This window comes from Paroedura picta, chromosome 2 (assembly GCF_049243985.1).
Source record: "Paroedura picta isolate Pp20150507F chromosome 2, Ppicta_v3.0, whole genome shotgun sequence".
NCBI classification, from domain to species: domain Eukaryota; kingdom Metazoa; phylum Chordata; class Lepidosauria; order Squamata; family Gekkonidae; genus Paroedura; species Paroedura picta.
Window position 1 is genome coordinate 84424089 of NC_135370.1, and position 26419 is coordinate 84450507.

General features: G+C 41.9%; 1 protein-coding gene across 6 annotated transcripts in view; it reads right to left on the bottom strand.

Annotated features, from left to right (window-relative positions):
- Nucleotides 1-270: 270 nt before the first annotated feature.
- The window catches only part of DEAF1 (DEAF1 transcription factor), a 36250-nt gene continuing 10101 nt past the window's right edge, over nucleotides 271-26419 (bottom strand). For 3 of the 6 annotated variants that reach the window (XM_077321385.1, XM_077321381.1, XM_077321386.1), the window contains exons 9-13: nucleotides 26069-26200; nucleotides 18905-19155; nucleotides 6214-6279; nucleotides 2576-2665; nucleotides 271-2031 (exon numbers count right to left, since the gene is read on the bottom strand). In XM_077321385.1, coding sequence (XP_077177500.1) covers nucleotides 1927-2031; nucleotides 2576-2665; nucleotides 6214-6279; nucleotides 18905-19155; nucleotides 26069-26200 — 644 coding nt within the window. In that variant the 3' untranslated portion in view covers nucleotides 271-1926. Of the gene's footprint in view, nucleotides 2032-2575; nucleotides 2666-6213; nucleotides 6280-13603; nucleotides 13914-18904; nucleotides 19156-26068; nucleotides 26201-26419 lie in introns of those variants that run through there. The other 3 variants (XM_077321382.1, XM_077321383.1, XM_077321384.1) reach the window with 3 other exon arrangements.

Consider the following 26419-nt stretch of genomic DNA (forward strand, 5'->3'; position numbering starts at 1 on the left):
TAATAAAGCATGATGATGGAGGTGCCATTACTGGTGGGTATTCAGTGCTCAGCAGAAGATGGCTATTTAGGGTTATTAGGGACGGGCTATAAAATTAGACTAAAACGTGACTGTCTATATCAAGAATACATCCATCAGATTGCCACCATCCCTTCATCGTGTCCCCGCAATGCCAGTTTGTTCCAGTTTTTGATACTGCCGTGAAGCAGAAGTCTGCGTGTCTCCAGTCTGATGATCTGCTTGTACGGTGCATCTGTGGACTCATTAGACCAACATTAATAGCATTTTATTGTTCTTCTGCCACACGACTTGTTGTTTCTTTTCATAGGCATGAACCAATGTGCACTCTCCACCTTGCAATTTTAACACCTGGGAGGTGCCATTTTCAAACTCATCATCCTGTTATAACGTTAGGCCTCTCTCCCCAAGTGAGGTGTTGTGGAAACGTACAGCTGTGCCTTTGGTCTTATTTTTGGCTGTGTGAAGGCAGAGTTGTAAACCCCAGGCAAGGTAGGAGTTTTTACTGATCCCTGTTAAGTTCTAACGGAAGTACCTGAAAGAACATTTTAGCATTCATTTACAGAACGAAGAAGGAGCCAAGCCCACAACGAAGAGAATTAAAACACTGGTTACTCATGCCATAACATTGACCTTTGGCTCTCTTGTGCTGGGAATGTGATCTGTACATGCTGAACAGCTAGCATTGAATGACCATATGGGTAAAAACATATGCCTTTAAAATGAAACTTGACAGGAGCTCAATACATTACTGTGCCAAAAGTGGCCAGACCCTTTTTAGTTATCACACCTTGCCTGGCTATTAGAGAGTGTATGGGAGTATGGGAGTCTCAGTGATTATGGGATACTTCAACTGTTGCTGAAGCTGCCCCTCCTTCTACAGATCTGTGTAGGTTCCATCTGCACAGTCAAAATCAGCCAAGAACGCAGCAAGTGGGATAAGAGGAAGGAAAAACCAAGGCATCTTGCTGCCCAGTTTGAGCAAGGACACCTGGGTCAGCATTAACATTTCTCCCTCAATGTGGCCTTCCTCAGCCCTGTGCCTACAAAAGAGGTTAGGTACAGTGATAATCCTCACATCATACTGTGCACTGTCCACCAGGAAAAGAGAAGGCAGTCCACACAAAGGGAAAGCTGTATCTTATTCTTTTGATTCTTATAAGGGACAGAGATAGCTAAGCCAAGCTCCGCTGTAATCTCAGCTCAAATTTTGAGCATCAACCATTGTTTACATGTGCCTAAATAATCTAGATTTGTATTTGTCCCCAAATGAACTTTACAAGAAGTTTCGCAATTGCATTGTACTTGGCTCAACGCAGCACAGCACCATGCAGAACTTCCAGCAGATCAGAATTTTGTCCTCCATGTTGACACATCCCAAATAATACAACAGCTAGATTTACAGCCAGCAATAGACTATCTCAGAGAAAACTAAATCCAGAAAAGGAATGGGATGTTATGTTTTTGTTTTTTAAAGTGAGAGGCAGGTCAGCATGGCAGAGAAAGACTGATGCAGTTGCTTTGAACAAATCTCAAAAGAAAGCATTTCTTAACAGCCACTTTAAAGAACCTTAAAAGTCACTTCAACAAAGAGCCAGCATCCAGCAGAGCTACAGGATGCAGATATTTAAACTGCCAGTCAGCTTTTTAAGGGTTTGTAGAGAGCCCTGTGAAGTTCAGAGATCCCTTAGCATAAATGGAGCCACTTCACATTCTCATTTCAATGTATTTTCAGTTTCTACAGAGTTAAAAAAGAGTTTATGCTGGCCAGCAACATGGAAACAATTGCACACATGTGATCTTGATGAATGAGCTTGGTCCTTTGAATGGCATGAATTCATAGTGGAATAACTGGTCCAGCCAGTCTGTTAACACACACACACACACAATTCCGAGAGGTAGGGCCTTTCAGACAACAACTTTCTCTATCACATTGTCCGTAACATGAACCTCTTCTGTTTGAACAGTAACTGTAGCAGACTGGCCACACATATGTTGGTGATCTTTCCAATCCTGCAAACAAGGAGCAAAAAGATGGATTGTTAATACATTAAATAAAGGAATTATTCAGAGAAATAATTCCTGTGAAATCGCCAGAGAAAGGCAGAGGAAAATTGCTTTTATCAATTCCATTGGAAATACGGAGCAAGAAAATTGTGTTTAAGATTGGGGTGTCAGGCTGGAATCTATCACACAATCTATCAAACAACAGTCCCAGCTCATGGAAATGAATGACAATCCCTGAGGAACAGAGTCTCATGGATGTTTGTTTCTGCAACACTACACACATGAAGCTGCCCTACAATGGATCATACCATCAGTCCACTGGAATCAGTACTGTCTACTCTGACTGGCACTGGCTCTCCAGGGTCTCAAGCAGAGATCTTTTGTATCAACCATTACCTTCTCCTTTTAACTGGAGATGCCGGGCACTGAACCTGGGCCCTTCTGCATGCAAAACAGAGGCTCTACCACTGAACTATAGCTCCTCTCCAAACCAACCCCCCCCCCCTCCAGACATACAAGTAGCATCTGGGGTGTATAAGGGTCTTATTACCTTCCGTTGACAAAAAGTTGAGCAGTAATTGACTTTGTGGCAGCCAGTGCATTCATTCATAGCGTCACGGCCACAGTTTACACAGGACTGCTGTCACAATGCAAACAAAGAGTCAATGAGGAATGAAAGTGGAGTCTTTCTTGGAAACTCATAGCAGCATTTATGGTAAAATTTTCTTTGCAACTATTCTGCACAGTGCCTAAGTGCTCTGAAAGATCAAAGAGACATACTCATTTGCATCTGTCCTCCTTCAGACTCTTTCTGAAGAACCAAAAGCCGTGCGGGGACTGCTTCTGACTTCATCATTCAGAAGACCATACATGAACAAAGAGGTCAGAGACTTAAGCAACAGAGTGGCAAAGTGAACTTGTATAGTTGGTCTTTTGTACTCCTACATATAGGAAGGCACTGGCAAACCACCCCGTATTGAGTCTGCCATGAAAACGCTGGAGGGCGTCACCCCAAGGGTCAGACATGACTTGGTGCTTGCACAGGGGATACCTTTACCTTTACCTTTATATAGGAAGTACCATTTCTCGGCCTTTTTGTTCCATTCAAGAAAGTTTCAGAAAGAGTTTTCAAGAATGATTAACCTTGCACATACCGGTACCATTAAGACCCAAGAGCTTTCATTAAACTCCTATTGGTGATTTTACACACACTTGCATATGTGTTTCATCCTATGATTACATAATATAGAAACAACTTGATTTTTATCCAAGTGACCAGGGGAAATTGCAAAATAATTGCTTAAGCAAATGTCACTTGAATGGCATGTGGTATTTAACTAGCAGTTTTGATCACTAGTTTACAGGAAGCAGAGTCTACTGTACTGCACAAGACAGAAGGTCACTCATAAATGAAAACTAGGACTCTGAGCTATGTATGCTAAGGTCTGCATTAAACCCTTTACTGTTTTCCAGCCACTTGGAAACACCATGATTATTTCTGCCACATTAAGAAGGTGTGAGAATTTGGCTGGGGGAGGGGGGAGGTTTGCATGAAGAAGTAACCCTGAACTGAAAATATTGTAAGTTATTCATTCAAGCAGGAAAAAGCACAAGTATTTCATATTCAGACACCGTTTCTATTACTCAAAGTCCAAACCTGGACTGGAGAAACGGAAGACTGAAGAACAGGAGTAGTGCAAGGCATGTCAATAAATAATTCTTATATCAAACCAAAGAATCTGAGTCTTTAATGAACCAAATGGAGACAAGCCAAAACAGGGTGCCAGACTTTTTGCCTTTGTTTTCAACCTTTCCTCAGTGACCTGCTCCTTATAATGTCTTAGAAAGTGTATTCAACATGCCTTGCACTGATCCTGTTCTTTGATCGACCATTTCCATTACAGTAGGAGAAAATGATATTTTGGGCACCGATCATTTGTTCTTCTGTTCATTAAAAGTATCTTTGGGTAGCTCATTCAAAGCTAGAACAAATAAAAGATACAGAGGGTGCATTTCACAGCTCATTCTGCATGCCGCTCATACAATTATCCAGGTGCGATTAGCAAGTCAATGCAATTGTATAAGGCCAGCACAGGAAGGGATTCTTGGCTGTGAATAAATTGCCATGCTGTGAGAGCATTAGCATAGGCCATATTTAGTGCAGATCTCAGGCACTACCGATTCACCCTCTGATTAACACCTAATTCCCTTCCAACATCTGCCTGTAAATTACCTGTAAGCTTCAAAATACTAAGTGCCAGGGAAGTAAACCGCTTCAGCAGCTCAACATGGAAGCCCTGTGCATCTACTGCTCATGTGAGCAATACAGTGACACTTTGACACTGCAACTTATATGAGGCTCGATAAGGTCGCAAATGGTAAGTAGTGTAATTGCATTTAGGTGAAACACAAGCCATGCAGAACCTTGTATTGAGGCCAGTAAAAATAATACACAAGAGAGTGCAGGCTTTTGAGTACTCCAGGGCATGGTGGCAGTCTTGTGATGGGTTCTGGAGAACTTAAAAGCTTTGTACAATATTTTGTGTCATTTTGGTTCATCTCAACAAAAAATATTACAAAGGTTTTTAGTTTGGCATTTTACTTTGAAGCAACAAAACTACTTGCAACTTCTTGTCAGCTTTGGAAATACTTGACTTCAGCCAATTCAAAGAAGGGTTCTTCAATGGAGAAAATGGTATGAGGTGGGGAGTTAATACTAACCCAAGTTTGGCTTCTACTGACTATTTAGTGTATCACCTAAAACTAACCTTCAGGAATGCTAATATAGGGAATGCCACATTTCCCCTCCGCTCTCAACCTTTTGAGAGACCCATGTGTTCCATATTGTGGATAACTCTGATTCACTCCTGGCTTTAATATTTGCAACTGGAGGTCACTATTATTCTCACCTTCTTCCCAGAAGGCCAGAAGTGCCCAAGGCTCTGCCCCGTGCTCATTCAGATTTGCAGAGTGTTCTGCACAAGGTGCAGATAAGGGACTCAAGATCATGACTTTTTGGGTTTGTTTTTTTTTGGGGGGGGGGGTCAGCCTGCTGAAGCATTCCAGAGAACCGTACATTATACCTTTTCATTTTAGTTGTTCTCAAAAGCCATGTAGTAACTCTTGTTCATATTCTGCTTTAGATCAACAGGACTGCTTGCAACTTTTAATTTTAGTTATCTGCTACAGCACTGAAAGAAGCACCATCTCTGGACAGCTCCTTCAAAGTACCATATGCTCCACTCCCACCTCACTGTAATCACCTTCTGTGCTCAGCTGGACAAAGAAGTGGTTGAAGAGCACCTCAGGTCAGATTAGCGAAGGACATTTTGTTTCTCTTAGGAATGTGGGCTAAATACTCTCAAAGTGGCATGCTCCCTCTTCTTCCCTCCCTGTACTCGCAAAGCCTTTATTACAGAAAAAATGTATGGGGAAATTCTGTGCAATGCAACAAAGTCCCAGTGCAAGATGTTGAGAAAATGGCTGCACTCTGTGTGCATAAGCGGGGACGCTAGCTGTAGAAGGCATGAAGCACCAGCTGTTGCATAGCTCTCCAATGGGAAAACATGGCTTGTGGTGCTCACTTGCTCAACTACCGCCATGATCTGGCCTTGGTAGCAAAGCATCATGATACTGAAAAAAACTGAGGGGGGGGGGAGAGGCAACGTTCCATGGTCTGCCACAAAGAAATGAATAATATCAGAGAAACACCAATAGCATATATTACTGTACTGCTGAGAGCAAGGGGAACCTGACAACTGTCAACTCTTCACACACCAGGTGCAGAGACAGTCAACTCATGCACACTCAGTTCAGACATCAAACCACAATTCAGAAAGTTTGATTACAGTTTTGCATGATAGCCAGATTGACAAACCAAGGTTGACAAGCAGCTAGCACACCAGAAAGAGGAGCTGTAGTTTGGTCAGTATCCAAAGCACGTTTTCTGCAAACTACAGCGATGCCTGAATGGACAGACCTGAGTAATGGCTATTGTTCTGTCTCTTAAAGTTGCTACACTATAGAAAAAGGATTGATGAGCAGATTAAAAGGACAGCAGATGCGCAGCAAGACACCATCATTTGCTCTTAAACTATGATGAGTGCAAAAAATGTTTTCACATGAAGACTAAATTATTTCAATTAAAAAACAAAAGCACAAACATGACATCCTGGTACTTGTCCTTACCTTAATGATGATTTCTGGTTTTCCATCTACGTCTTCTGTTTGTTGAAATAACTGGCTCTGATACTGCTAAAATTAAAAGAGATCAAAATTTCAATGGAATATAGCTATCATGCCACTCTTGGGAGCATAGTTACATGATACTTTGCTCCTAACAGAAAATGCTTCTAACATTCACAGATTTTTTAAAGAAATTTTTTGACACAGTGCCAAATTGCCAGACATACCAAAGAAAATATTTTGGAAGAAACATAATTTCATTTCTTGATCTACTGGTGCAAGACAGTATTCATCACCAGTGAGGATGAGAAATGCACTGAATTATGCCAAAATGGCATAAAGATAGCAGTATGGATGGTCAGAGTAAAAGAACAGTACCTGCTTGCCATGACTCCAGGATTTTCTGACTATTAAATTATTAATTTGATTTATTGACTGTAAGGTGCTACCGTCACGCTAGGTATTGCTTTGTGACTGAGTCAGAACATACTGTTCTGTATGAACAGCAATGACTTAGTGGGGATGCTTTAACCCTGCTCTCCTGAGTTTTTCAGCTTTCGGAAAGGTACCAGAGATCACATCTGGAATCACACATTACACACCTTTCTACTGAGCTTGCCCCAACAGACCACTGCCTGAACTCCCTTCGGAACTATAGATGTCTAGCTAAAATACTCAGCTCAGACTAGGGGAAATGATGCTCTGCAGGGTGCTGTGCTCCTCTTTTACCCCCTCCTCTAAAGGGAAGACCCTTTATCTTGTCAAAAGATTTGAGGAATAAAAAAGAGTCATTTAGGAAATGGAAGGAAGGCCTTATTACCAAGGATGAGTATAAACAAATAAGCAATAATTGTAGGGGGAGTGTTAGAAAAGCTAAAGCTCAATATGAGTTTAGGCTAGCAAGAAATGCTAAACATAACAAAAAAGGCTTCTTTGGTTACATTTCAAGCAAGAAAAAGAATAGGACCACTGCAAGGACAAGAAAGTGAAATTATAACAGATGATGAAGAGAGGGCTGAACTGCTTAACTCCTATTTCTCCTCGGTCTTCTCTTGTGAGGGAAATAATGATCGTGGCAAAAATGTAACACAACTAGGGGATGGGAATGGTGGCCTAGGATCACTGTTGGAACAGTCCACAAACACCTAGTTTCTTTAAATGTCTTTTGGGCCAGATGAATTGCATCCAAGGGTACTAAAAGAACTTGCAGATGTCATCTCTGAACCTCTGTCCATTATTTATGACACTTCTTGGAGAACAGGTGAGATGCCAGACGATCGGAGGCGGGCAAATAGTGTCTCCATCTTCAAGAAAGGGAAAAAGGAGGATCCAGGTAATTATCGACCCATCAGCTTGACATCTGTAATTGGCAAAATTTTGGAACAAATAATCAAACACTTGGTCCTTGAGCAGCTGGAACTGAGAGCTGTGATTTCTAAGATTCAGCATGGGGTTCACAAGAACAAGTCATGTCAGACCAACCTTATCTCTTTTTCCGAGAAAGTGGCTACCTTGCTGTAGCCATGGACATAGTTTATCTGGATTTCAGTAAAGCTTTTGATAAGGTACCACATGATATTCTTGTTGACAAGTTGGTAAAATGCGGTATGGATCTTAATTCTGTCAGGTGGAACAATAACTGGTTGACAAATCTTACCCAGAGGGTACTTGTTAATGCTTCAGCATCTTCTTGGAAAAGAGTGACAGGTGGAGTACCCCAGGGATCTGTCCTGGGGCCTGTGTTGTTCAACATATTTATAAATTATTTGGATGAGGGATTAGAGGGGATACTTATTTAATTTACAGATGATACTAATCTGGGAGGGGTAGCAAACACAACTGAAGACAGCAACAGAATACAGGATGATCTTGATAGGCTTGAGAAGTGGGCTTAAATGAATAAAATTAAGTTCAATAGGGACAAATGTAAAGTTCTGCATTTAGGTAGGAAAAACCAAATACACCAATATAAGATAGGGGAGACATGTCTTGACAGTAGCATGTGCAAAAAGGATCTAGGAGTCTTAGTAGACCATACATTGAACATGAGGCAGCGTTGTGACTCAGTGGCTAAAAAGGCAAATGGGATTTTGGGCTGTATCAAACGGAGTATCATGTCCAGATCACGGAAGGTGATGGTACCGCTTTACTCTGCTCTGGTTTTGCCACACTTGGAGTACTGTGTTCAGTTCCCTCAATGGAAGAGGGATGTTGACAAACTGGAATGTGTCCAGAGGAAGGCAACAAAGATGGTGAGGGGTTTGGAGACCAAGACATATGAAGAAAGGTTGGGGGAGCTTGGTCTATTTAGCCTAGAGAGGAGATGACTGAGAGGGGATCTGATAACCATCTTCAAGTATTTAAAAGGGTTCTATATGGAGGATGGAGCAGAATTGTTCTCTCTTTCCCGAGAGGGACAGACCGGAACGGATGAGATGAAATTAATTCAAAAGAAATTCCATCTAAACATCCGGAAGAAGTTCCTGACAGTTAGAGCGGTTTCTCAGTGGAACAGGCTTCCTTGGGAGGTGGTGGGTTCTCCATCTTTGGAGATTTTTAAACAGAGGGTAGATAGCCATCTGATGGAGAGGCTGATTCTGTGAAGGTTCAAGAGAGTGGCAGGTTACAGTAGATGAGCGATTGGGATGTGAGTGTCCTGCATAGTGGACTAGATCAGTGGTCCCCAGTGGTCCAGGGACTGGTACCGGTCCATGGATCAATTGGTATTGGGCCATGGCTCCTTCTCGTCTTCCTGCCTGGCTGCTGCCTCGGGGGCTGCTCTGCCACTCTACCGCTGGCTCACCTTTGGTGCTATTTGGTGGCCGCTATGGCTGGGGCTCCCCCTCAGCGTGGCGCTGCGCAGCTGCTGCTGGCAGCGCCCCCCAGTGGGCGGCGGGAAGTCAGGGGCACCGGTGGGAAAGCAAGTGGAGTAGGGGCTCAGGCAGCAACATCTCTTGGCAAAAGACTACCTCCCCCCGGGCCTCAGTAAAATTGTCAAGTGTTGACTGGTCCCCGGTGATAAAAAGGTTGGGGACCACTGGACTAGATGACTCATGAAGTCCCTTCCAACTCTATTATTCTATGATTCTATTACTCATGTATGAATGATGTCCAACACAAGACAGGGATCCCAGACACAACCTGTGTATTCTACAATTTTTGATGAGACTTTTTCATTTGGAAGTATACAGGCACTACCATCACATCAGCATATAAGGACTCAGATCTCCATTCTACCTTGTATCCAATGAAGGGAGCTTTGGATCTCAAAAGCTTATATCCCCAAAATTTTGTTGGACTCTAAAGTGCTACTGGACTTTCATCTATGGGTCTCACTGTTATTAAAGAGGAAATGACCTTGCTTAAGACCAGTTCCTGGATGTGTTTTGGTTAATCCTGACAGAGGAGCATTCATTTACTTACATGTAGGCAAAGGCCTGCTCTATGAATGATGTCCTTATCAATACACATGTTCCCAGACCTTGAAAATCAAATGGTAAGTTGTTTGTCTTTAAACAGGGGTGCCGTGAGAAAGGCCCTGACCTTGTCAGAAGATAAGCAGGATCAGTCCTGTTTGCATGGGAGTCTGCCAAGGAAGTCCAGGGTTCCTGTGTAGAGGACCTCTGGACATCTCTTGCCTTGAAAACCCTGCATGGTTTCCACGTCAGCTGCAACTTGACGGCACGTTATATACACACTGTGACAATTAGTATTACCGTTTGAGAAGTATATCTTTGCCTTGGCTTAGCAGTGCACAGAGACACTTATGCATGGTAATACGCCCTCCATAATTTTATTTGAAAAATTATTGTACTTTCTCCTCTAATCTTAGCCCCTTTTTAAATAAACCCTTTCGCACTGATACTGAAAGTTCACAGTTCAGAGGACCTTCAAATGAGCAACACAACTTTATTAAGTAGTGCTAAATAAATTACGTTAAATGTATCATCGCCAAAGAGACTAGCCAAAATTAGATTCAACACCAGGTCAGGGTGTTAAGTCTCCTGAGGAACAGTTTGAAAACAATCTAAGGCAAAGTAGATTTATCCAAGAGTAGAACCTAATACATAAGCAGATTAAGGGCTTAATTCCAGATCATCTTTATGACCTGACATCAAGGTTCTGAGGGTTGTGACTTTATAGGAACATAAACTGACCGTGGCACAGAATCAAATTTGGAAATTCTCTGAAAGCAGAGCAAAAAGATAGAACTCTCTCACCCTCAAATGTTACATTAGCTGTTCAAATTCAGAAAAGCATCTTTCAAATACCTGTAGAAGCATCCCAAATTCTGTTCAGCCTGTCCTCCTATTACAAGGCAGAGGCATGGTCCTGGCTCCACTGTACCTCATGGTTAATCTCCTTGCTACTGTTTTAAGCTTCACAAGATACTATTCTCCCAGACCTATTCAAAGTCCCTGCCATCCTTCCCAAATCTCTCTACTATGCTATTTGCTGTGGAGGGCAACCTGGTCTGCAGTTCTGCACTACACACTCTCTCCATGGCCACTCAAATTTTGACTCCAAGGAAGCTCTCCTGCCAGGCTCCCCTCCCAAATATTGGTTTGATTAGATACTTTCCCCTCCATCAGAGTCCCTAGAGAGGAGACAGAGCAGGTTTCACTGGCCAAGAAGAGATTGCTTGATGAATGAATGAAAGGAGAAGCACTGATATCCTGTGCCATCCAGCCTCTAACTTAGTGGATACCTATTCCCTGGAGAAGTCTCTGCTGTGTGAGCCCATATTTCTGCAATCATATTTTTAATAATGTTTTTTATTTGAAAAAGCAACAATATAAAAGCGATACAAAAGAAAAAGAGGGATTATATAACAGATATATACCAGGGTCTATTGAACAGGTAAGCAGGAAGGGAGTGCGTGTTTGTGAGGGAGGGAGTGAGGTTGGGATACCAACAGGTAAAGGGGAAAACAGGAGGGGGGAAGGGAAGGTCAAGGGAAGGGAGTCTCTGTGTGACTGTGTGTGTGTTTGCGAGGGAGGGAGGGGGAGGAACCAAAGAGGAGGCTGGGAAACCAACAGGTAAGGGGAGAGGGGGGAAGGGGAGTCTGTGTGTGTCTGTATGTGTATGTGTGTTTGTGGGGGAGGGAGGAGGCCCTGGCCTAGTAGCCCCAGAGCAGGTAATGTGTCTCCCATGCCCTCTGAGAGCCAGACTGTCAGTAGTTTTTTTGTAATGGTATAGTTAAAAATTCTTCAAAGTGTCTGTAATGCATTACTGTCAGCCCATCCAAGCCTTTTTCTTATTTTATATTGTTTGCAAAAAATGTCATTGTTTGATGTCAAATTTTCTGGCATAAACTTTGTAATTGAGATACCTTTTAAATAGTCTATTTTCTGATACTTCTTTTTAGAGTCCTGAGAATTGGTAATTGTTCTTGTATTTTTTCTGCATAGGTGATTTGATCTCCTTTCTTTATACATTATTTTTTTAATTTCTCCTTCCTAAGACAGTACACCAAACATCTGCCAGCTTTGTCTGAATGTTCAAAATGCCATTTTTTAAACATTTTAATTTGTTTTATCTTCCATTTTTAGTTCCATGTTTAATTTCCATCTTCTTGTTGGTTTTCTGTTCCATTGTCCAATGACTTTTATAGGGTTATGATTGGTGAATTTTTTTGGTTGAATCTCTGCTTTAATTATTGTTACAATTTTTGATATCCAATACATGTCTATTCTTGAAAACATTTTACAACTAGCAGAAAAAAAAGTGAAATCTATTTTAATTTTTGTTTGATTCTCCAAGTGTCTTTCAATTTCAGCATTTCCAAATATTGCAACACATTTTCTGGTCTTTTCCCATGTTTAGGATTTCTAGATCTATCCTTTGGATCTAAAACACCATTCTTTTGTCCCCCATTTCTTCATCTTGAAATTCTAGAATAGTTTGAAAAAAATCTCAACAAAAATTAACTTTGGCATTGTTTGGCGCTTATAATGCCTTCTTTACATTAGGGATGAAATATCTGTATTTTGCTTTTTAAATTGGTTGAAAATTTGTAGTCCATTAATATTTAATTATTTTTCCTGTTCCCAGGATTTGTGTATATATGTGTATATATATTTTTTTTCCTTTGATTTGTTGGTTTTTAGAAGTCTCTATTAGTCTGTTATGTTTCATCCAAAGAAGGCCAAGAAGTAAAAAAGTGAAAAGGGCTTGCCCGACAGCTGCATTTCCCCCCTAGTATTTTGATTTCTCTATGGTTCCTGTCATCTGAAGAAGATTAACATTCTGAAGTCCAAAGTCATTTTTGATTGAGCTCAGATTTCTGGATTTTGTCTTACAAGCAGCATGAGAACGGAATGACAAGAGTATTATGGCTGCACAATTTGACTAATGATGGGGATGGGAGTAGAATCAGGATTTTTGCCATATTCTAGGGTAGCGATCCCCAACCTGTGGGCTGCGGACCACGTGTGGTCCTTCGACTAATTGGAGGTGGGCCCCGAAGGACGCCTCTCCCCCCCCGGCCCTTTACTTCATCCCCCCCAGGCCTTTACAACACACTTCATTGTTGTGGCGTGTCTGTATCTTATTTTGAAGGGATGTTTAAACATTACCATAGTGATCAGAGAGCTCTAGGGCAGTGGTTGAGAGTAGAGGAGTAAACTACCCCCCCCCACCAGGCCTCAGTAAAAGGCGTTGAGTGGTCCCCGGTGAGTGGTCCCTGGCATTGAGTGGTCCCCAGTGATAAAAAGGTTGGGGACCACTGTTCTAGGATGTTTTATCATCTATGCCAGGCATGGCAATTGCACCCTACCTGTTGACTTCTGACTTAGCCACTATGATTCATGCAATGATTATCTCCAGACTAGCTTTCCGTAATTTGTTCTACATAGGACTACCCTTGAAGCTGCTCTGGAAATTCCAACTGGTCCAGAATGTAGCAGCTCAGGTCCTTATGAGGATCCCATGGAGAGAACACATTACACCTGTGCTTTCCCAGATGCACTGGCTCTGGGTTAGAGACCGAATCAGCTTCAAGGTTTTGACTCTCGTGTTCAAAGTCCTAAACTGTCTAAGACCCCTATATCTTCAGGATCGTATCTTCCCCTCCTAAACAGCATTAAGATCAAGCAGTCAAGAATTGCTCAGGGTCCCTGGCCCCAAAGAAATAAAATTGATTTCAACCACGGCCAGGACTTTTTCAGCCCTGACTCCAGCCTGGTGGAACTCTCTGCCTGAAGAGATCAGGATCCTCCGGGATCTTCAAAAATTCTGGGGGGCCTGCACAACAGAGCTGTTCTGCCAGACCTCTGGTTGAGACCAGGAAATAACATCTGCAATGCCAGCTTCCCTGCCTGAAAATCCATCCATAGACAGAAAACCCCTCCAAGTTCTGTTCAATCCTTGTAGGGTTAAAACATAAGAGGAGGCAGTTTGTATATTAATGTTAAAATGTTTTTATTGTTAGTAATTGTTTTCAAGTCTGTTGTCAACCACCCTGAACTGACCAAGAAAAGGTGGGATATAAATATTTATTTTATATAAAATCTTTGACTCAGCATCTTGCAAGCTTAGCCTTCCCTCTCCATAGTTATGGATGTATATTCCAACAAAAACCAGACTGTTTTAACCTATGACACACCACAGAATTTCTTTCATAACACTTATACTTTTAAAGAACATTTTCTGATATGTTCCTTAGATCAGCTTTTTTCAACCTTTTGACCATGGAGGAGTCCCTGAAAAAAAAAAAAGTAAGCTTTGAGGAGACCCGGAAGTGGTGTCAGATTCCTACATCTCCCTGCCATGCCCACTGGAAGTGACATGCCACCAGAAGTGACATCACCACTCATCTTAACAGGTAGACTGAGGGGGGAGAGACAGGGTGTGGTTTAAAGCAGGAACAGCTATACAGGCTCCACCCCCTTCTGGGTGTAGAAACCACGAGATAACTCACTTATGCTCGGGGTGGGTGGGTGGGGAACAATGGCAGTGGCTGGTTACCCAGCTTGTGGCTGAATCCATTAACACAAGGGGAGAAATGCCGCAGACCCCTCTGGAGCTCCTGGAGTCTCAAAAACACAATGGTGTCCCTGACGTGCATATCTTGCAATGTTTATGGATACCTCAGCATTAGAGCTTTAATGGAATTAATGTATGCATCTGTATATGGGATTGCAGCCCCCACTATTTATTTTTATTGTTCTGAAAGAGCTACAGATTCTACCTGTCTTATATGATGGCGATAAGGAAAGGAAGAACTGGTGTAGCTTCTTTAAAAAGAAGATGACAGGATTATGATTCCAGTGAAATTAATTGTATAGAAACTCTTCAGTTCTTATTTATGCAAATGCTATAATTGAAGGTTTTGATTAAAGCAGTAAAGCAATAAAATGTATAGCTCTGGAGAAATTATATTTCAAGCATCTTTCCATTCCAAATACTACAACATTTTTTTTAAATCCAAGAACATTTGTTTTATAAGTTTCACACTGAAAGAATTCCAAATTGTAGATGAGCAAAACACAAGTAGATTTCTGCTTGTACAACTGGCTTTCCTGCTTCCTTTTGCATACAGCCCTCCCATCAAAGAAGTTGCTCCTGTCAAGGGACCTCCAGAAAAAGCATGGGATGTGACACAAGGAACAGGTAGAGGAGGGAAATTGACAAAAATTGGTAACTTGCTTCCTGTCCTCAAGCCAAGTGCACTCCAAGGGTTCAACAAGCCCTTTCCAGGACTGCCCTGAACAGTACCAGGGAAACAAAATTGTCACTAAATAAAGGAATGTTAACATTTGCAACTGAAATTTACCTGTTTAGAAAAACTAACAATTTGTGGAAATGTTCAGTTTATGGCAGTTTCTTTTTGTGAAGACAGTTTGCTTTGTGGAAAACACAAAGATGACTTTGTAAACCTTAGCCACATCTGATCACAGTGCATCCAATGAATCAACACATTTCCATGCAATGGTTTATTCATCTGGATACAAGGTTGGGGATAAGTAAGAAGGTGGCTAATGCACACACTCTCCCTCTCAAATGTCTTCTTTGTCCCACAAACACATTTTTATGCAGATGAACCTGCCTAGACAGGAAATATGTATTGATTCCCTCCATTTCACCCCATCTGTTTGGGAGAACAGTGCTCAGCCATCCCTGCCAGGAGGAAGGAATTGGGTTACTCTTAGGATCCTTTCCATCCAGATATGCAAGCCACTTGGTGCTGCCAACAAGGCAGAACTCCATTTGTAACTGGAGAGTGCAGAGAAATTCCTCTCCCCAAACAGAACCTGATAGTGTTGAGGTAATAACAGCTTGTCTGTAGGACCCCCCCCCCCCCCACCAACACACACACACACAAGTACTTCCCTTTGAAATATTTATATTCTTTTGTTTCCCATTTTTCTGCTCAGGAGAATCAGGGAGGGGGGGAGAGAACGACTAGGCCTCTAGAAAGTCCAGAAATATAAACTACATACTCATCTTAGAAAGTTCAAAATATATAGAGGAAGTATTAAATAATCGTCAACCTGAGTAATCATACTAGTTGCTGTGTTTCTATTATATAATGGGAAAGGGTACTGACTCAGCCTGTGTTTTATTAAAACATATAATTCCGGAAAGTTATTACAATTGGTTACACAAGAGTATCTTTAGCCACAATCAGGAGAATAATTTAGCAGGAAGCAGCCTGGGGAATAACAAAGGTCTGTGGGTCATGGATGGAAAACTAATGCACTCAGAACTGTCATACAACACTAGAACAAACAAATACATCATGCTACACCTTCATTCCCTGATTTGGAGAAATATATGTAGCATATACTATGCCAAAATATTTGCTTCACTGAGAAAGACCCCCACTGCCTAGAATCAAAAAAAGGGGGGGGAGATTTGCATCAGAAAGTGATGGAAACATCAAATAGATGGCTTCAACCTCTCCCACATGAAGTGCTTGACTGCACACATTCTGTTTAAGCCAGTTGTCAGAAAACAGATGTAAATTATTTACCTCATAACATTTCTCTTCTGAGTTCCAAAACATGGAACAGCAAAGAGCATTTCACAGTATGAATTTGAAAGGTTTCACAATGGGGGAAAGATAAGTCTGCAGCACAGAAAAGAGCACAGAAGTCCCTCACAGCCACCAATTTAATGCCTATCTTCAGGAAAGCAGCTTCCTTTATTTTCACTGATTAGGAACATCATCCACATAGCAATCTCTTTTATGTGTAATAGTAGTAGTAGTAGTAGTAGTAGTAGTAGTAGTAGTAGTAGTAGTAGTAGTAGTAGTAGTAGTAGTTATTATTACTAGCTTAAGCGCGTTCCTGAGAACGGGCCTTGAAAGGGCCCCCTCCCAGGCAGCTTACGGTGGCTTTGGGGCACAGCTTGCAGCCGGATCAAGTGGGGCAGGCGGAGGCTGGCCAGCTCATTAGCAGGCCCGGGACAAAGCTCCTTAGCAGGCAGGCAGCAGGCCAAAAGGACCTCATTAGGAAGCCCAGCCTAGCAGGCCAAGAGGCCCTTGTTAGCGGGCTCCTCCTCCTCCAAAGGGCACGACCCTTTGCCCAGGGCCCTCTCCCTTTACCTGCTGACTCCAGGCACTGAGGCACATCTGAGAGCAAAGAGGCTAGAGTCCAGGATGGAGGGTGGGAGCTGCAGGGGCAGGGCCAATCAAGGTGCAGCCAGCTTTGCTGCCTGCACCCTGATTGGCCCTATTCCAACTTGGACAGCTGGACACGTTCCACCCCCCAGGCTGTTTCACAAATATATAGAGGAACCATGGATAAGGATTATGGATACTTGAGTCCCTTGCTGTTTCTGTTGTGCACTGCTAAACCAAAATATATGTTTGCTATTTTGTCTCCAGTCAGCAGATGAGGCATTACACCAGTACAGTCTCAGTACTTCCCTTTAAGGTGTACTGACCATTAACCTTTGCTCCAGAACTACATGTCAGTTCTATGCTGATGTTAAGTTAACAATCCTATGTTATGTTGCTCTGAAGTACAAGGCTTATTTTAAAATCCCCCACCACCTTTTATTTTGGGGAGGGATGTGTAGAAATTATATATTTCCTTGTTTAAGTTGGAGCTGAATGGGCTTATCCATGTCGGCTTCTGCTTATCTGACACCTGTTCCAGGTGGGTAGCCATTTTGGTCTGCGATACAAGAGCAAGATTCGAATCCTGAGGCACTTCAAAGACCAACTAGATTTCCAGGATATAACCTTTTGAAAGTCAAAGCTCTCTTCATCAGATACTGACAATGGTATTGTGGATACATTTAAATGAAAAGGACAAACAGTTTAAGTACTGCAGAATGATGGCTATCTAAGTGAAATCTTGCTGCTCCCCCCCATGCTACTCCCTCCTGTTCCATTTCTGTTTGCCACTTTCTGCTTTTGAAAACCTATATGATGGAAACAGTAAGTTGTGCAAAATAATTGCTCTAATTTGTTCTGAACATAAGACGGAGTTGAATGCTATGTGGTCCCAAACTGAGATTAGCTTTGGCACGTAGCAGGTATACTCGATTCTCCATATACCATACATACTCGCATATAAACCGAGGCACTTAATTTTACCACAAAATCTGGGCAAACTTATTGACTCGCATATGAGCCGACGGTGGGAAATGCAACAGGCTACTGGTAAATTTACAGGGTGGCCTAAGCGCTTAATCCATGCTCAATCATCACAGGCTTTCCCATCCAGCCTCCCCCCCAACAAATACAGAAAAGTCAAGAGGATGAATAGCTGCTGGTTTTTGTACCCCGCGGCTTACAATTGCCTTCCCTTCCTCTCTTGATGCCAGACACCCTGAGAGAGCACTGACAGAACTGCTCTGTGAGAACAGCTCTGGCAGGAGAACCAAACAGTGTCCCCCAAGCCAGCAAACCAGAGCAGAACAATAGTACCCAAAGTTGGCAAACTACAACAAGTACAACAGCTACCAAACTGGGGACTACACTGCCCCCTCAGAACAAAACACTGAAATAAAGAACTGTAAAACTGAAAACTGAAAGAAAGAACTGGAAAAAAACAAGTTTTAAAAGAAACACAACCCCAAGAAGGCAAACAATGCTGCTCCTCAGATAGAGGAAAAACACTAGAAGAAACAGTAAATCCCAAAGCACCCCCAAAACCCATCCCACCCCCAGAAACCAAAAGAGTAAGTTTGGAAGAAGTGATTAGGAAAAGGGGAAAAATATCAGAATCCCTCAGTCAAACCATTGATGTCCTACAAGCTGCCAGAGTAGGCTTTCCAGATATTTGCAGAAGGCAATGGTTAACTGGGAGCAATTAGCTCACTTGCAAAGAGGTCAGGTTGCAAATGCAATGCTGCAATTCGCAAGCTGTTAATCGATTACCCATGTATAAGCCAAGGAGGTCTTTTAAGTGCTAAAAACTGTGCTGGAAAACTCAGTTTATATGCGAGTATATACAGTAATCTCTCTATGAAAAAGCTTTGTACTGCTTCTAATTACTCAAAAAGGGCTATAATTCACTGAACTGCCCTCAGTTTCATCAACATCATCAGATATTAATAACATGGTAATACAGGTATTTTCTGCCATACAACTGAAGAATACGACCTAAAGTTACAAAGCTTCACAGTAACCAAACTTCTACTATCTCATAAAAGAAAACAGTTGTGGGGTCATTTTGTGAACAGCTGGCTGTGGAAAAATTTTGACCCAGAATGGTTTCATTTCTTGTGGCACAGTTACCTCTTTCCTTTCCACATCTGCTTGAATTTTTGCTTGAGTGACAACAGCTTCTCTGTAAGAGGAACTGGCCTGCTTAGCTTGTTCAATGAGGTTCTTCAGCTGCTGAGCTGTGCTGAGTAGTGAATTGACCATCTCCTCAAGGTACACCCAACTTCGTTGCTCTGTCAATTCTAGTCCATTCACCACAGAAGAAGATATTGTTTTGGTGGGGGTACTGGGTGGCACAGCCAAGGCCGGAAGTGATGTCAATACTAGAAATTTAAAGAGCAAAACAAATCCATGGAATTAAAGTTTTCAATCCAACACCAGGCTGCATTAACTTTAATGAGTCTATGCAGTAGTGACAGGGCTAATAGGGACGGAGCCATACAAGAGAGCAACATGGCAGAAGGCAATAGGTGTGTCTTACTCCTACCATTACCTCCTGCACCAGAAGAGCTGCTGCCTTGGTGGACTGTAGAATCCATTCCATTGCCTGCCATGGATCCTGCTGAGAGCAGGTGCATATCCTCCTACATTTTGCTGCTACCCTAGATCCATTCAAAGCAGATTGCAGATGAAGGTATTAATTCTGCAGCCTACTGAGAACCATGCCAGCTGGACACTATGGGAGGTGGGCATTTTGGGCTGCTAACTAGCTTGAGCCACCCCGTTTCAATAATAGTTTTCGGAGGGTTCTACAAGTGTCATACCAGGGGCAGAAATTAATCTCCCTAGAAGCAAATGGTTCTTTACACTAAACAGCATGAGGACACCACAATCGTGACTCACACTCATCTTTTCTAATTGATTAATGCAGCAATTCCCAAAACAGGCTGAAGCTACCACAGCAGATGCATATATATGCCACTTCTCAGAATAGGGGTGTATTCTGCAGTGTCCACACACACGTACCCTGCCACTGCAGTGGATAGCCACTTCTTCCTAGGCAAGTAAGAAAGGACAGTTTGGAATAACCTGATGCAATCCATTTTACAAGCACGAAGGAAGCCAAGCAGTATCATCAGAAAGCACAGTGAGATTCCTCTTTGAATATACACTTTGCACCTAATCAGTGTGTTTATACAGAGGACCTGCTCAGACTCTTGCTGGGGCCACTGGTTCTGCGCAGAGAGGCCCAATAGCCGAAGGCAGAATTTAAGCTCACAACAAGGCCATGATTCCCCTTTGCAAGAAAAAAAATGGAGGAAGAAGTACAAAAGTAATGTGTGAAGGCTACTGAAATAAAGAGCTATATTTCTGAATGCTTCCTTTTGTGAGACCTGCAAAGAGAAGAAAACCAGCTATAGGAATCAGCCCATAAAAGGTGCAAGCCTGTTGCCTGCTATATTTTCCTACAAAAGAAGTCTTTGCAAAGACTTTTTCCTGAAATTTCAAACTAAAGGTGATAAATGTTTCGAGACATAAGTGCACAGATATTCAGAGCTCCTCAAATTGATCTTTACAGTTTCACCCATAAAATCTTGCAGAAGCACATGTGACTTACCACCAATTGTGTTCTGCTTCCCTACCTTAATTTCAAATGATGACTTAAATGTAGACTTATGTCGCAATCTTTTACCATATCTTTTATTTTATTTATTCATTACATTTATGTCCCCGCCACTTCTGGTGACTGGCTCATGGCAGGTAACAATTGATAAAAACCCCGTAACAATAAAATTCCAATAAAACATCCCAAAAACAATGGCTTAAGAACACATGGCAGTAAAAATCTCAGCCTTCCCGTACTGGTTCACCTGCTCCCAGGGTAGCAAGGGGCTATATCGATGAAGACACATCCTAAAGGGGGAGCCTGTTAGATCTTTCTGCACTGGCCTCAACTATAAACCCAGTGGAAGAGCTCCATTTTACAGGCCCTATGGAAAGCTGACAATTCCCGCAGGGCCCGCAGCTCTTCTGGGAGCTCATTCCACCAGGTAGAGGCCAGGACTGAAAAGGTTCTGGCCCTGGTCGAGGCCAGACGAGCTTCCCTGGGACCGGGAACGACCAACAAGCTGCTATCCACAGAGCACACGGCCCTGCGGGGCGGCATAGCGTGACAGGTGGTCCCTCAAATACATGGGTCCCAGACTGCAAAGGGCCTTGAAATATTATATTTGCAACCTTTATAGTAGGGCTACAGCTTTTATTGAGTTAGTAAACAAAACAGATGTTTGCCCAATTGTGTTTATGGGGTTACCGCTATTTAATATGATTTAGAAAAGCATGCTTTTCCTTCACAGGTGTATATTCACAGTAGGGATCACTTTCAGATATTAATTTTTCTGCACAGTAAGGAACAAAGCCTGACATTTTTATCCTGCCTCTTTGTCATCCAAATAAAGCTACTCAAGGTACTTATCATAAGACAATAACATCCAATTACCACAAATATAACAATCCAAAGATGCAGTCATAAAATATTAAAAGACCTGGTTACCCATAATCTACATACAATTAAAACTACGGATAAATAGGACAGGCTTTTAAATGAAAAGGACACATAATAATGTGCTTCACACATATTAATGTAGGTATCAGGCAAATTTCTCTGGGGAAGGAGCTTCCTAATTGGGTCACCATCACGGGGAAGACCTTCTCTCTAGCAATGACCCACTGAACGTCTAGAAGGCAGGAGACTCAGGAAAGGGCGTCTGAGACAGACCTCAATTAACAGGTGTGGGTTCACATCAGAGCTAGCAGTCCCTTAATATTAGTTTGTGAGTCCTTTGCATATTGTTTTCAAATAGTGATTCAGGATTTCAATTGACTGGTTAACACAATACACAGCTAAGCACCATTTGTTGATGATGTCCAACTTAACAATAACTGTGGCTCTTGTTTAACATGGTGTAAGCAGCTCTCACAGGCCCAGGGTAACATTCATTGTTTTATTCATTTATTTTGAGAGATTAATACTATTATCCTCCCCCGTGAGGACCCCAATTATTAACAAGTATCCTTTGGAAGCATTCCATTAAGAAAGTGTACAAACCAGAATGATTCTATCTGGGTACTCAATGAAGCATTTCCAATGCTGCAATCCGGGTGGAAACAGGAACGTATTCTGTCCAGACCAGAATATGGATATGTACGTCCATGTACTGGTTAAAATTGCTTTTTTCCACAAAGGGTTTGCTTTACCTAATGATGGCTGAATCATTGGTTGTGCCGTGGATATCCACTCTTGAGAAAATACTTTGCTCATATGGTCTATCCAAACAGTTAATACTGTCTCTGGGTTTCAACCGAGCAAAGGAAACGATAAAACAAAGAATCCTAGATATCCATTGCCAACAGGATTTCAATCAAGTAAAAATTCCACTTTTTTCCAATACCTCCACTTAATAAATTAAGGCAATTACCTTAATTTTGTTTCCCCAGAACATAGGAGATCATTTACTCTCTTACAATATAACATGCTCCCATCCGCTTTTAGGGAAGGCTTATTCAAAAAAATACCCATCTGTGATCGTTTATGCATCTGCCAGGATGGGAGCATTGAGACATCTGAACATGTATTACTCCAATGTAGGCTATACAATCAATTCAGGGGAGAACTTATATCTTCCCTACAGAATAAGCCCAACTCGGAGGCAATCACAGACATGTTATCAGACAAAAGCACAGAAATAACTTTTGTTGTGGCCAGATTTGCTTGGAGAGCTATCAAAACAAGGAAGAGCTGGGTAGATTCGGAACAACTTAGGTAGAGATAGTCTCAGTTGCTTGAGATAATGCTTGTGAGTTTTAAAACCAGAATGATTCTTATAGCTGGAATGTTTTTATATTTTATAATATTTCAGTTATCAATTATTCTTTTATCTTGTTAATGCCAGATGTTTTTATGTACTTTGTAATTTGACTACTGGTCTAGTATCGTAATAATAAAGACTTGGACTTGGGTACTCAATGAGTTATAGCAGTATCATATAACCCTGCTCAGCCAAAAACTGCTGAAATATTTCCAGATAAAGAAAAGACAAGGCTCAGGAACACTAAAACTATTGCAGTCTCATGAGCAAAATGGAAGTACGATTGAACAGAGTTAAGAATGGATGTGTCTGTCAGCTGAGTGCTTCTGGCATTGTCCCACCATAATAGACTCTCCCCAAAAGGATGGCTGAATACTGGCCTAGATTATTGGGGTCATCCCGTGGTTCCATTATAGTCATTTTTAAAGTTACCACCCCTCAATCAAGCACTGATATTCCCTCAATAATAGCCTCAACTCAAACTAATATTTTAAACCTAGGAAAGAGATCTAAACAAAATACAATGCCTTTTGCAACCCAAAATAATACATTAACAAGCACACATAGAATTATCCAAGAAAGTATGAGTAGCAGTCTCTTCTTATGCCTTGATCTGGACTTTGCCTCATGTGTTGCATTCAAGTTGGATTAAATCTGAGTGACACTGTCAGAGAAAAAAAGTAATCACAACCTATTATCGTTCCCTGTTTGATCCATGACCAATGGGATGTAGTGGTTAAAATGTTAGGTTAGGTTTTAGAAGACCCAGGTTCAAATTCCTTCCCTGACACAAAGAAGCTTATTGGGTGACCTTGGCTCAGTCATTCTCAGCCTACCTTCCTCGTAGGATTATTCTGAGGATAAAATGGAGGTGGAATAATCACATATGACATCCTGGGCTTCTTGAAGGAAAGGTCAGATAAAAACACACTTAACATAAAAAAAACATTATTTGGGAATTGGATTCTGATGCGATAATCCTTAACACACCCGCGGTGTGGGCGCCGCGGATTAAATAAAGCGCTAAGTGCTTTGGGGGAGGAGTTAGGGCAGGCTTTGTCCGTGATGAGGAAGGGGCCTCATTGGCCCCTTTGCGCTTGCCGATTGGCCGGGCCGATTCCCGCCCTTCCAACAAGGAAGCAACTGCGAGCCGCGCAGTTGGGAGGCGCGACTGCCGGAGGCTGCCTGCCCTAGCGCCCGCTGCATTAGTCGCAGCGGGCTTGATTACTAGTAGTAACATAAAAACATAGCCCCTTTACAACCATAATCAATGTAAATTTTTCTTTGGCATACTTTGTCACACTCAATGAAAAATTTCCCAAGATGTGCCCCAGATATGTTGTAACACGTTTTTAGCTCAGTTATCCATGGAGCCAAGTCCCAACAGAAGCAGTTGACAAGGCACCAAGGTGCAACTGAACGAATATCTCCACAGGTGGCAAGAGTCAATAAACTTGCCCCTCACATTCAATGAAACAATTCCAGGAGCCAACACCATGCTGGGATAGACAAACTGAAAAGGTGGAAATTAGAAGCTGCCATTATATTAATCCTGAAACAGATAATGGTCTGACCATGACAAAGGCCTGATCACTCCAGGTCCCCAGTCTTACAGGCCCTGCAGAACAACAGATCCAGTGTATGCTCTACTGTATGTGTTGGGGCTTGTATTCACATGGCTCACATTCCATCCAAGAATATGGCATAGTCCCCTCTTCTTCCCACTCCACCCACTCTTGCAGCTCTGTAACAAGAGAGAACTTAAACTAAATCATACTTCTTATTGCTTCCCGGAAGAAAGCGCATAATAAGCAAAAGTAAACTTTTCCACAAACGGCAAGCATAGTTTTCTTTTTAGTCAGAAATCAAAACCTATCTGGAGTGTAGGATTCAGATGGTGTTGCTGGGGGACTTGCTCATCATCCCTTGACCTTTGGAGTCCTTCAAGGCTCCTATGTTTTTCAAGATCTACAGACGACCACTGAAGTCAACTAGAGATCTGAGTTGGACTGCCACCAATACATGGGTAACACTCAGCTCTATCGTACACTTTCAGAAGATCACAGGGAAGCTGTAGAAACACTAAACCAGTATCTGGAGGCGGTTCTGGAGTGGAAGCTAACTAATAAGCTGAAGTTTATTCCTAACAAGACTGAAGGTGTAACCTGTTTGGGATGCGTTTGTACCCCTCTTGAAGAAACGGGATTTTGGTTGAGGCTGAGGAAGCACTGTCCCAGGGAATAAATAATCTACGAACTGGAGGTCTCGCCTAGTGGAAGATCTATTTGATTGTACCAGAGCATGGATGCAATTAGGATAGGTGATCCACTGACTGGTGTAGGGAAGGAATAGGGCTCTACCATCTGATGGAAAATTAAGATTGTTTTAGTATTTTACTGGGGATTAAGTGAAGGGGTTTTTATTTTATGGCAATTGTTGTATTTTATTCTTTTATCTTGATGCAAGCCGTCCTGGGCCAACCACGTCAGGAGGGGTGTAAAATAAACAAATAAACAAAAAACAAACAAATAACAAATAAACAAATAAATAGAACTTCTGATGGATAAGCAGGTGACAGCTGTGGCCAGGAGTGCACTTTACCAGCTTTAACAAATTAGCCAGCTGCAGCCCTTCCTAGCAGAAAGGCACTGTGGTGCATTCTTTGGTTACAGCTAGATTAGATTACTGCAATGCACTCTATGTGGGTCTGTTCTTGAAAAATGATTAGAAACTTGTATTGGAGCAGAATAGTGCAGCCAGGTTGTTAACTGGAGTGGAATGTAGGAACCATGTCTCTGTACTCCTGGCTTCATCTGCTTCTGGGCACCATTAGAGGTTCTGGTGTTGACCTTTAAATCCCTACATGAATTGGGACCAGCAGATCTGAAGAACCACCAACTTCCATATGAACATCTGATGTATTGTCATCTTCTCTACCTTCTGAAATGAGGCAAGCAGCAGCATAGGAGAGGACTTTCTAAGCTGTGGCACCAAAAATCTGGAACTCTCTTCCCAGAGAGACTCACCTTTTCCCTTTCTGTTGCCATTTTCCACCAGCAGGTTAAGACTTTTTCATTTCAACAGTCTGCCAGTGATCCTCTGCTCCCTGCCCTGTTTTCACTGTTTGATGTTTTTGCACTTGTGTTTTAGCTTAGTTTTAATTGTTTTAATGGTTTGATGTTTTTGTTTGGTTTAATGGTTTTTAAGACTTGCTTTCACTCTATACGCTATTAATCTGTTAGCCACCTTAGTGGCCCTGATTAGAGCAAAAAAGTAGGGTTTAAATTTTGTAGAATATATAAAGGAAAATAAGATACATTTTTTCCTTATTCAGTCTCTTGTGGAAGAAAGATGAAGTAGTTACCTGAAGCTAGACAAGCTGAATTATTTTGGAGTCAGGTGGAATGTCAGGTGTGTGGAATCTTACCAATTTTGGGATGGGATGTTGGCAATGCTGCTTCTGGGAAAGTGGAGATCTGACAATTGTCCTGATAAGTTGGGTAGTGAGGCTCTGGATGATTGACCCGGCATGGCTGTTGAACATTTGTGTCTTGTACTACTGGGTGGAAAAACAACAACAAAATCAGAACTCCAAGAGAAAAAAAATCTCTTGATTTGTATTTTACATGCACTTGAACGATACCACAATAATTGTTTTTAGTCAATTTAGTCACACGCACATCCCTATAATCTTATTCCTTCATCCAGAAATTTTGGAATTAGGAATCCACAACCCCCCATAGGTACCTCTAATGTATGTATGGACATATGAATGTAG